This window comes from Opisthorchis viverrini (genome assembly GCF_000715545.1).
Source record: "Opisthorchis viverrini unplaced genomic scaffold opera_v5_132, whole genome shotgun sequence".
In the NCBI taxonomy this organism is placed as follows: domain Eukaryota; kingdom Metazoa; phylum Platyhelminthes; class Trematoda; order Opisthorchiida; family Opisthorchiidae; genus Opisthorchis; species Opisthorchis viverrini.
The window spans coordinates 601,751-614,612 of record NW_008751789.1 but is presented as its reverse complement, the minus strand read 5'-3'; the positions used below and the strand labels follow the sequence as shown (position 1 = coordinate 614,612).

At 45.3% G+C, this 12,862-nt stretch overlaps 1 protein-coding gene across 1 annotated transcript in view; it reads left to right on the top strand.

The window, feature by feature from the left end:
* The window catches only part of T265_06420 (hypothetical protein), a gene marked incomplete at both ends in the record, with an annotated part of 13,942 nt that extends 7,919 nt beyond the window's left edge, over nt 1–6,023 (top strand). Inside the window, 5 exons of the mRNA XM_009171678.1 lie at nt 1,364–1,651; nt 2,805–3,212; nt 3,856–3,952; nt 4,094–4,370; nt 5,069–6,023. Of these exons, the coding sequence (XP_009169942.1) occupies nt 1,364–1,651; nt 2,805–3,212; nt 3,856–3,952; nt 4,094–4,370; nt 5,069–5,711 (1,713 nt within the window). The remainder of the gene's footprint in view (nt 1–1,363; nt 1,652–2,804; nt 3,213–3,855; nt 3,953–4,093; nt 4,371–5,068) is intronic.
* Between the last annotated feature and the right edge of the window lie 6,839 nt (nt 6,024–12,862).

Sequence of the window (12,862 nt, the reverse complement as noted above, 5' to 3'; positions counted from 1 at the left end):
GAACTCTTAGTGATGCACGTCTCTATAAACTCCAGAGAGTTTGGATTTCCTGATTTCCCGGTCAAGTGAAAGATGAGTGGTGCTATGTCTTGTCTAATTGCGAACTAATCACACCACTGAACAGCCGTTTGTGGCCGACCGACTAAGTGTTCAAACTACTAGCCGGAAATTCGGGGGTTCGAGACTCGAAATTTCCCCATATCTCTTCACACTACCAACAGAGCGCAGTTTACAAACAGAACTTGGTCAGTCAAGAATTCTTATCAGACACTCTGCATTTGATATCAGTCTGTCCGCATCTCCCGTTGCACATCAGTGTTTGTTGCAACCAACGTTGTATCTATCTACCATGTATCAGAACCTGATGGACAAGTATTCAATGAATTAGGCTGAGTTGTTCATCTTGGCGTGCAGCCTAAGGGTGAGGGGGGGACCGATTTTGTTCATTCGGAAGTTGATGTGGCACAAAGCACAGTCGACACTACTCCAAGTGGAGTAAGCGCATCTCAGGTGTGTGACTTGGTTCGTCTATCACATATACGTTAGTAGTCCTAGCCCACCGGCCAGCTGATAGATAATTCGTTTCAGTGACGTAATGAATTATTCTGTAAGGCCCATTTATCGCACTTAAACTCTACAGAATATCATAAACGATAGATTCAGCTGGGACTCAGTTAAGCCACCTAGTAAAACCAAGTTGGTGTGCAAATGAGTGTATTTTGCGAATTTCGTGCAACTTGTGTTCAAGTAGAACAAAAAGGTTGACTGGAACTCGGGATCGCACTTACCTGATGAGGCCCAAGAGGGATGAAACTGGTCGTGGGATGTCAAAGAGTCTTCAGAAACCTTGTAAATAGCGTTCGTTTGGCACTGCTTTATTCAACGGCCTCTGCATTTTATGAGCGAAAGAAAACTGATTTCGGCACTGACCATAATTTGGAGTGGACCGCATGAGAAAACCTTCTTGCCCGGATCCGGGGACTCCTGCAGTGAGATGTGGATGCTTTTTTAAGTCGCTGCGATTTTCCCCCCTATGTATCCGCTGCTTACCGCCAACCTAGCAATTTCGGATTTTAGAGGATGTGCGATCTACCTTAAAGTTCTTTCTAATTGTCTGTCATCTGGAATACAGCCATCGGAGTAAGCTTTTCAATTTCTCTCACTCTCAGCACACGTAATCCGTGGTTCAACTTTCTCGTACAAAATGGTTTCTCCTCTATCTCACTCAGCCATTTTCCAGGGATCACTGTTAACTCAATACAAGTATGAGGACCCTCTGATGTTTATGTTGGTTTTAGCGGGACTTACCGTATTCCGTCATGTCCATTCAATTTTAATTACGTTCGTCTCATTTCGTAGGGAGCCACCCGAGGTGATGCTTATGGGTGAGGGACCATGTTCCACCCTAAACTCGCCTACGTTAAAGTATCATGGAAGCCGAGGTTCTGGTGGTACGGTGTGGCTGCGCGCCAAGCTGTTCCAATTTGTGGAGAACTATCGACCTGCGTACTACGGGTCGTGGCGTCGGCGGAGTCGTATTGTCACTGGCCGACGACCTTTTGCTCAGGATGTGCGACAACTGGATTATTCTGTTGATTCTGACGATGAGTGGGAAGAGGATGAACCTGGGGAGAGTATCACGCAGTCGGAGGTGAGTTGTGTCCCAACCGTTCTGCGGATGGGGAATTATGCGTTATGGTCACCTTAGCTGCTATCTACTGATCGCGGTTTTTGTTGTTCCGATCGCAATGGTCTTTGGGCATTAGGTTTTGATTGCCTGATCGGGACAGAGGGCTATGCAAAATAACTGGACGGTCTTTTTGGTTACGCTACTGTCGGTGTATTCACCAGTTTATTTGTCAGGAAACATGCCATCCTGTTAGGACAGTGAGTCAAATATCCGTTTTCCGGTGTTCCTACAATGACAGCCTAAAGGCGACTTTCCTTATAACTTATTTACCGTTAGATGGGGTGTGTAGCTTGGAATCAGAGATTCGGACTGCTGAACAAAGTGGCATTGTGTTTCTTACTAGTCATCGTCTTCCTTGTTTTTATAGAACGTGTCGGTGCACTTTGTAAATCTCGGGGATAGTGTGATGGCTCTACCAGTGGTTACAATCGTTCTGTCACGGGACTTAATGTCAACTCACCAGGTCGAACTACGATCATCGAAGGCGATACAACTGGTTTACTGGTTTAGTTGAGATAAGCGGCACACTAGATGTTTCGTGAGTCTGTGTAAGGGCAGTCTGCTTGTTTCGCAGGTTTGATTTCCAAGGTCACCGTGTATCTTAGACGTAAAAAAAACTGAGAGGTCGTTTTAAGAAAAGCGGAAGTAATATTTACGTTCGGAATGCTAAACACTTCGTTCTAAAGTTATCTTCGTGCTTGTTGGACGTTATCAGCCTCTAGGGCTACTCGAAATTACCTTGCAGATCGGACCAGCAGCGAACGATCCAGATATGCACAAACCTGAACAGACGGTGCACTGCTGCTCCGCTCACCTCACTACAGTAGTGTGTGCACGTGGTTTATGCCCAAACCTAAGCGGCGCGACAGCGTTTTTGTTACCTGTTTGTCCTACATATAGCGGCCCCAAAGTCTCTTGTGAACTACCTTCGGCCCGAACAAAAAGATAACATATTCCACGCATACAAAACACTGCTTCCAGTTTGAAAAGCAGGTTTTTCGTTTACGTCATTCTGAGTATGAACGATACCGCCTTCATCTTCATAAGTGGAGTCCTCAGTGAGTGTGATTGTTCCGTCAGATATTTCCCATTAAATTCAAATCTCAAATTTCAGAATGAAGAAGAGGAAGAAGAGAAGGACGAAGAGGAGGAGGAGGAAGAGGATGATACCTTCTTCGTCCCACATGGCTATCTGTCCGATGACGAAGGTGTAGCTGCCGAGGATGTTGGAGAAGAGGACGCAGCTGCGGAAGAGATGAAGAATCTACGAAGGCGATTGTCCGTCGTCGAATACGAAACTGCCCATCGTCGTGGTCTGCAGCGGCTAATACCACTTGTATTGGGACCAGTTTGGCTCCCGAACCCAGTTGAGAGTATTCCAGCTGGAAATGTTTTGAGCTCAAACGACCAGTTAGATGAAGATAAGGAGAATATTGAAACTATTGGGGTTCGTGTTACTGATTCCACATCCGTTGATAAATCGAGCCTGCAGTTAGTTCGTTCGGCACTGAGTATCTATCGAGTAAGCTTCGTACCATAATTTTTTCGCTTCTCTGTTTCACTAGTTTTTAGTCCTTATTGTTGGTCCACAAGAGTGCGTCAAACTTTGTTTTGAGTTTAATTCATCGCGACTCGATCGGGGTTCTTTTTTGATGTGCTTCCCTTGTTGCTCAACCGTTTATATATTGTTGGCCGTATTTACCAAGCACAGCGAATCTCACGGCGACCTTGTGCTTTTATTTACCTGACTGGTAATGACCACTTCTTCGGTTTCGAGTTCTCACGAAAATCTTGTTGAATTCAAGTGCTGCTCCAGGATATGCGTTGCCAGGTTTTTCTATGGCACGCGTGAATGGTAGTCTTAGCAGTCTGATTGTCCTTGGATAGTTAGGTCAGTTACCACATTTAGTCATCATCTGAATGAATCCACACACCCGCACAAGTGGTCCGCGAGCACATTGCAGACCATTATCTCCCGTCTGATCGCCCGACTAGGGATGAGGGGACTTCTTTGCATGAGTTTTTTGTAAACCGACTAGTTTTTATCGAAAACCAAGGTGGTGGTGACGTAAAAACTTCCCTCAGTTTGGTTACACAGTCACTGTACATTTTATTTCGCATCTCCCACGGCACTACACTGTATTTTTCCGATATGTTGTATTTAGGTCCATTTGTGGGACTCCGCGGTTCCAATCACTGTCCAAATGGACATACCCGCTACTCAGTCGACCCGCCGCACAAGGAGGGAACTCCCTGAAGAGGGTAGGTTGCTTTCTTTGCCCCGTAATCATAGCACTACTCCGCGCGTCGTACGTACCGTCGGGTTATCCGCTTGGTTGATTCTCCTAGTGTTCTAATAGCTTGCATCGGTTTTCTTTTTCCACCTATCCCTCCCTATTCCAGCTGTTCCTTATTTAATCCAGTTGGTGCATAAAAGCCCCCTTGGAAAATTGAAGTTGGCTTTTGAGTTTCGCGTTTTCTGGCACAAGCATACTACTGGTACTGTCCCTGAATGCACAAAATATATGGATTATAAACGTCACACTGCCGCCGCCCCCGCCCAAGCTTGCTCTCAACGAACCAAAGCTGTTTTGGCTGGACCAGCTTGGGACGATTTGCCTTTGAGTCAAACACTCGTATTGTCGAAGTTGACTGAACTAGCCGTTTTCGAAGAAGGCAGGTAAGTGTTCTCCAAATACGGTACCGTTTCTCTTTGGGACGAAATTTTACTGAACTGTCTCCTGCTGGTTAACTGGTCTGCAATTCTTAGTGAAGCCAGAATATGAAATTCCCCTTGGTTCTAGGTAAACAACAGAAGAAAGAAACTCTTCAGCGACAGTCTTTGGCTGCTTGTTTGTTTTGGACTCAGTACATCCGAACAAATCACAGACAACACCCGGTTGCCAAGTTTAATGCTAAGCCTGTTCGCACTTGTTAATGTGTTGTACACTAGGATAGATATCTTGGTTTACATTTCAGGACCTTGTTGAAACAGTAGGAATGTCGTCTTCCACTAAGTCACTTTGGCTTATGTGACACCAAGCAAGGCAGAAGAACCGACAATCTAAAGTTTTCTGTCCCATCATGAAGTGTTTGAGCGCCTGTGTGCCTCTCCTCCGAAGAACAGAAGATCCGATAAATCCCTTCGTGCTTGTTTCTCTAGTCCACACCACTTGTAAGTTTTGTTTATGTTACCAGGGTGCTCAGGAGTAACTACGGACTTGAATGTCCCCCCTATTTTGTTTGTGCCTTACCATTTAACGACCTCAGAGTATGTACTTACAACGCGCGTTTACTAGGCAGTTATGCGCTTTAATGGTTTCAGGTTATTGTTGTGTGCCCCTGAACAGATTTTCCTCCTCCATTCCGTGTTCACAGATGGTCCGTACACCCCAATATATTGCGAAAATATCGACCGAAATTGACGACGTTGTTTGGTCTGAACGAACTGTCTACGCTCGGTATGGAATCAGATGATGCGGCACTTAGTGCCATCACATTTCCTCCATGGGAGTTTCTCACTGATGTGGTTGCCATTAGCCAACGATCGAATCGTCCACCGGGCTCCAAGCGTCGTTCCATAGACGTCCCTGCCATCGGTGATGAAGTGGAACTAGCACAAGTACCCCCTCCAGCGGATTCGGTTCCACTCGATGCCCGTCTACTCAACGGCCATTCCTTAACAGTTGTTGTCAAACGCTTGACGTCTGTCAATGAGTCCACACCATCCCCACCACAGCGTCTGGCGCGCAAAACGGCTAAAAAGTTCAAGCAAATTGAAAACACGAACCTGACTCCTCTCTTAGCGCAACCCTTGCGTGAGAACTTAGTTTCAGAAAATGTAGGACTCACTGACACTACCACCATGAAGACAGAAGAGCCAAAACTGAGCTCCGTCCCATCTGTGGGCCGCAAGCGAGCCACCCTAGACACGTTTTTCACTCCTCCTACCAAGAGACCCAACGTGACTGAGCAGAGTATGGCAACACCAAGCGAAGTGATTCACATAGAATCCGACTAATTCTACTAACTATTACCTGTATCTCTGTTCACATCCGTACAATTGCCAGCACGTGACTATTGAGACCCGGGGCGTTTACTGCTGCCATCTGGACAGGGGAAAACCTTACTACTGACAGTGTAACAGTAGTAAATTTTATTTCTACTGCAACTTCGATTGGTCACAGCCAGATGTTTTTTATGGAAATCCCAGAATCTCCATTTTTCCTACTGCTGTCACAAGCTATTTGCAATGAATGAGCAACTGTGTAAAAAGTTTTTTCAACTAACTGTTTTGTACTCTATCTTTTAAGAATGTTTCATTCCCTCCGAACCCTGGTTTTCATTGTATCGGAATGGTATTTGGAAATGGTGTTGGACTAGTCCACTTTCATAAACTGAATTATTGCTGAGTTGGACTTAGGCTGCAAGGAGTCACTTTGGAGCTCCATTTTTTCATCCGTTAGTTATTTGGGAACTACATTCTTATTCAGTCATGATGTAACCTTTACTGCCTTAGGCTTGGGCCCAGGAATTGATGCAAAACGGTGCATATTGAGTGAACTGCAGAACTTTATACCTCGGCGTAAATCAGAGAACGAAAGGCAGCTTTCAGCCTATTTTGATTGCAGGTGCTTGAACTGCGCACTTGTGGCGTCCTGTACCACCCAAAATTGCTTTCATTTTCATAGATTGGTTGGCCTATTTGTGTGTGTGGCTCATCCTCCCCTCTAAGGGCCCTCCCTTGACACTGGTCCCGGAAGCCTAGCTAGATAAAAAACTCATTGCCCGGTAGAGACCATGAAATTTCGTCACTCAGTTTTACTGCCCCCCCCCCACACTGTTTTTCAGCCTTTGATGTTTGTTTATGTACTTTTACCCGGGAGGTTCGGACGTCAGATTGAGCTCCGTCAGTTGTATTCGGTGCTAATCGCAGTTTCTGTGCGATGAACGTCATAGCCAAACTTTTCGGATGCTGGAGTGGGTTTTTCTGTATTGTATCGAACAATGTGACTGGCGGTTGATCTTTTGCTTTGGCCCATGTGTTGATATACGTTGAATAGCCCCCTGACCGCTCGATTGTGCCTGTGAATTCAGTTGTGCAGTAAGACGCGCCATTAAGGGACCATGGGAAAAACGTTGTCCTTGAGTGTCTTACATCACTCAGTCTGTGGTGTAGGGATTGTAGATACTATTTTTCTCCAATTTTCGTGTTTATGTTGGCTACAGCGTGGACACTAGTTCCCATGCGTGTGAACCTCACTGTCGAAGTGCATACTCTGTCACTAACAGACTAGCATGGTTGTCGGAGGGTAGCAAGAGCCAACGTGGCCTTCATGGCCTCACCTTCGGTCAATCCACCTAAACCTATACAACTGGCAGTTAAACTTATCTGAAAGGTCTGTTCGTTCCTTTGTCAGCATGAGTTTTGGGATTCGTGACATGCGGTCTTGTAACAACACTTCAGAATTTTCAGGATTGAAATGCACACCAAACCATGCGGCAGAATAATCTGGGTTACTCAGAATGGTTTGCATTTTCAAAAGACCTGAATCAGTATCTAACCGTACACCTCGGAATCATTTAGATCCCAAATGTTTTCAAAGCTGGAAGTGCAATTTCAAGCCCTGTATCAATTATAAAGCTCGGGAGGAAAAGGGTTGGAAGCTCTCTATCGTACACCACTCGGCATTTTGAGCTTAGGCGACAGCTCAGTAGACCCGTACGCGCCCAAATGAGTTTGCATGAAATATCCTAATAAGGGATTATAAAGGTTTGAAGGCATCTTGATCGTCCACGAGCCGCCGTCATTTCTGATGACTGAGTTGATCAGAAGCACCCTCCGTAGCAAGAAAAATGACCGTCATTTGACTCTTGGAGGAGTTACGCCGTCCGTGTACCGAAGTAAGGATATGACGAGCCCATCCTCGACCAGGACGAAGTTCATCTTCGTTCTCTCGAATTCATCCCTGTCGACAGTCGACCAATCTGCGCAAAATAATACCAGACAGCATATGCAACGTCACGGCCACCAGGTTGATATCACGATGGCTTTCGCATGACGCCGTACACGTTTTGAAGTTTGGGATCACGCTCGATACTCTGCCTTCGGCTCGTGTTCGCAATAAATTGTTCTTCGTCGCTGACTACCAATCCCGTGTTCACCAACACAATGCCACTTTGCGTACGAAGACTGAAAGCTGTGGCCGTAGTAAGTTAACAAAACTACATTTTTCCGTTTCTGAGAACCTTGACTTCCTGTCGGTGGGTAAATTACCAAGGCCTCAAGAAACAATGCTTAACTGTCGGTGACTTTGGTTTGTCTGCTTCCAACTGCAGGTCACCTCTGTCCTGAAGTCGGAAGGACTACTCCACATGGCAGCTTGTCTGGTTTAGCTTGAGCTAGCTAGTTTTTCAACGAGTTGGGCACTCTAAGGTTAGAAGCAGCTGATGGTGTTCTCATTCATCAAAAGCGTTTGAATACACCAGCTGCGGACTGTCGGATGGAAAGCAGCTCCTGCTACAAGGAATGCAAAACTGAACCCGTCATTTGTTATGCAACAGATATGTCCACCGTCGCATTGGTACCACGTGAATCAATAATTCATTCTCCCCGGACAAAAAGCAACTATTTTAGCATTCATCAACCCCATCAGTCATGTCATCTAGTAGTTTAGTATCGGTTTCAGCATTCACTCATGGCTAGGTTAGAATTGGGTGCGCAAATGGTCTTGGAAACCATCATTATCCATTTCTGTAGGCGTCAATAATTATCTTCCGGTTACGGTCGTGTACCATTGGCGATCTATCAAACTTCAGTTTTGTTATCATGACATGAGGTGGTCGTTTGTTTTCAACAGAGAACTAAATAAACAGATAACTCATCCCCCAAGGACTAGCGGTCAAAATCACAGTTTGTGCCTCGTGCAGCAAGCGTCAACTCTGTATATAACAATCACACAAATTTAATCCACAGTCAAGTGTTTTATGAACGGATTTCGCTCCTTTGATCCACAGGCACTCATCAAGCGTAACCTAGTCAAACAATACTGCCAAAAAAGGTATACCACCAACTAGCGACTTCGATGTCGCACTCAAACCTCTTAAACACTGAATAATCAAAAGCCTGAAAATGACACCGAACGCTAGTAGTTCGCGAGTGAGTAGGAAATGAGGAACAGCTGCGCCTTGTTTCAGCTGATTTGACCAACCGGTCAGGAGGAGACAGGTGTGAGCAAAAAGGATGGAACGGCAACTCACTCGCACAATCATCAACTTGATCGATGGGTTGAACACCTGGAAAAATAGTTCAGGTGGCCTGCTCGGGCACAGAATCTGGAAGAATCTGACGGACCCAAATGTAACACCGACGCCAGTCCGCCGTCAGCGTGAGATATTATTCCTCCATGGGAAAAGCTACTCAGCTCAAATGGTCTGCACCCGCACTCATTATAGAGGGCGGTGAAACCATCGTAATTTTACTGCGGAAGTTTTTTTGTCGAAATCAATGGGGTCAAGCACTTCGATGGTGATTTCACTCTTTAAGAAGGGCTCAAGAACGTCATGCGAAAACCCTCATCGCATCAGCCTCATATCTGTCACATCCAAGGTACCATCTGGGATTATTTCTCGGGAGAGATATACTCGTGGGGATTAGGCTGTCGCCCTGGCATAGGATTCATCAACCATTAATTTAGCTTAAGACCAGCTCTTGAGCGTCCTACATTGGTTATTTTTCGTGATCTAATGATTGCCTTCAATTCTATCGGCCTAGGAAAAATTTGGCAAGGTCTGGGACCAAACATGGTTTTTTCCGAATCGATATCCTATGTGAGACTATTGCACCGAATTTCAGTAGACACACACGGGTATATACTAAGCTTTTGCTTGAGTTTACCGCGTCCAGCTTTGCAAGACAAGGCTGCCCCCTCTCACTCTTCCTGCTGAAAGTGCCCGGTATTCTGCCTAAAGTTGAGAGTGCTCCTCGCATCCGGAAGACTAGCACAGGTGCTGCCAGTCTTCGACCACTTCTGCACCAAGGTGCCGTCAGAATATTTTGTCAACAGTCAGAAACTTAGTATCGACATGCAGAGGAGGTTGGAAATCCGAGGGCGTTCTACCATCGTTTACTCAAACGCATTTGTCGGGTTCGGGGAAACTGTTCAATAACAATGCTGAGGTACAACAGATAAATTTGGGATGGGGCTTTCACACAGTGTATCTGTTACTCGTGCTCCTCCGGCTAACCTGGATAGGACGTGTATCCAGAATTCCTGGGAATCGTCTGACTCACAGAGCTCCTACAGCCCAGGTATGCGCTGAGTGAAAGCGACCGATTTAAGTACAGTGTATGACCTAGCAGTGAATTATGAAAAAAACTATATAGTCGAATCAGACAACTGCTACATCTGGATGGGGACACCGGGATTTTACTTAGGTATATGTGTCGTCAATTCCCCCAACATTTTGAATTCCTCATGCTTCTTCTCCCCCTATATGTAATGCCCGCTCTACTTTTTCGCTTAGTGCGCGTGTATGTACTGGAATTTGTTTGCCCCTACCACTTCACTCACGTGAACTTGAGGCCATCCAGCCACTAGGTGACCCTCCTCATGCACGTGTGACCGCATCACATGAAAGCCTGCTTGATCATCTGGTTCGTTCGTTTATAGTCCAAATGGATCATTTGTTGTGGAAGAGTGTCTGCTGTCGAGGTTCCATATATTGTGAATTGATGTCTTACATTATTAGTGCCTTATAGAACCTCAGCCCCGAGTTGATGTTGCCTTCCCGGAGGCTTGCGTATTACGAGTTATCCGAAGATAACTCTTGGCTGTTACACAATTTTCAATGTCGGTGGCGGATATGGTACCACCGCTCGATCATTGGCTTCCTCGCACCAATACTATCGCCTTTATTGCTTAGGTAACCAGGTCACAAGGCAATCAATATGCCATTTCTTCTAATGGTTGGCTTTCTCCTAAGCTCTGCCACTTTCCGGGAATCAAACCTGTAACAGCTTGATCAAAAGTTACATACGAACGTAACGTATGTATTTTATGGAGAATAAAGTGAATCAGGCTTAATCATCTTTCGAGTCGCATATACTATCGTACGCTTGCCGTACAGGTCGCACACCCTTCGTACCAGAACATGCCGAGAGGGCGTAGCGTTTCACCGGGCTATCAGAATACTACAGTAGCTTCGAAGGATATAGTTTTCGATTCAGGTCGACCACGATATTTAAAATCCATTTAAATTCGTGAAGAATATTTGGTGCAATTCTTCACAGACATGTTTCATATATATTGTACCTTGGTAAGACCTTCTTTTTTAGACTGATGTTTGGACCGGGCGTTTCAGCTACCAAACTCATGGTTGCTTCGAACCCCTGATTCTGCTTATTCCACCACTGAATGTCGTTTGGCCCAATCTTTACCTTGGGGTTGTCACCTTGTAGTATCCGTCCGGTCCATATTGCACGAAGGTAGTGATCTCCATAAAAATGGCTTACCTTTCGACAAATACAACGGACCGTGAACTGCTTTGCTTGACGAGATATATCATCCACCAGTCAAACAGGATATTACGTTCTAAAAGCGACTTTTTTGTCCATTCATCCAGTTTGACGACACAGGAGTTCGGTTTCAGGCACCCAATGACGGAAATGGTAGAAACTCCGTTGGAAAGCGGTGAGCATCTCTTTTTGTTTACATAAACCCGAGAAACAGCTCTGAGTCTTAGACGCACACTCGAAATTCTTCTGAAAGCATGGTTAGGAAGAGCGAAATATTAACATAACGTTTTAGCAGTTGATGGTATTTATTCCAAAACATTAGATCTCCCCGCACGGCCGCAGTTTCGTCGGAAGATCTTTAAACTTGCTCAGGTTCCACTGTGGGCGCGAGACTCACATTTTATTGGCTGGCATGGCTGAGCGCGCTTCGTCCGTGAAAGTGGTGGATGATTTTGCCGAGAATTTACCTGCTCCATGCACTTTTTCTCCTACAATGCATTCCAAATCGCTTTGAGAGAGCACATGTAGTCTTCGCCCACATAAACTCCTAAAAAAGCCACAATTTGCTACTTTTACTTGAAAATGCGTTCTATCGTGCTAGTTGGCGTCCCTGCATACGACGTCAAGGTCGTGGAATTCGTTTTGGCTGGCAAAATTGCTGTTATTTTTTTTACACCCGGTAGTACGCGTTGTACTGGTTGTCCGTCCAGATTCCATGTTCGACGGTATAATGACCACTTGCAAGTTGCTTCTTACCATCTGGAACACAGCCATTTGTAGTGGATAACGTGAGCAAATACCAGTTCAAAGTAGTGAAATCAAGTGAGAAAAAATAGGCGAGATGACACAACTCACAGTTAGTTGGTACAGTTAGTTATTACCACCACAATAAATCCAAATCGATCTCCTTCCTGGAATCTTCCTTGATATATTCCTAGATACTTTCTATCCCGTCGTAGTCTGAAAGGTAGATCCCCGCTCGTTAGCTCGCTGCCAGCGTAATTCGACACAGCAAGAAGGGAACACGCCTTTCACGAGGTACAGAATTTGTATTGTGTCATATTTCTTTTTGTGTTCATTTAAACAAAAGTTATTCGGCAGGAAGAGAAGAGGAATAAGCTGAGATTTTAGTGAGGGATAGAAAGTGGTACAATTTGAGTAACGATAAGTTACAAAGAAAGTACTAATGTGCGCTGGTCAGAAGGATCACCATAGAACTCCCCTCTAGAGCGTTGCATAAACAAAATAAACGCTCGATAAGGAACGCTACTAAGATATGTAATTGTGCAGCTTCGTTGGCCATGTCACTTTTCTACCAGAACAAGTATGAACAACTGGCTGTAAGTTATCCGACTTTTGAGTTGCTATGTCGTTCGTGTTAAGCGGAGGCGTAGATAAGCGTTGTGATTGGTTGACAGGAGAGTATACAGTGGGATCAATGTGCGCTACTTTTAGTCGATCGACGCTGACGGTATCTTGAACACCTCCTTTGTCGACGACGAAATATTCAGGTCGGCGCGAAATAACGCGGTATGGGCCGATGTATGGTGGCTGTAACGGTTTCTTCACCTGATCAACCCTAACGAAAACGACGTCACAATATTGTAGCACTGGGGAGATTTGTGATGCACGAGTATGTAAACGCGTTGGTTGAG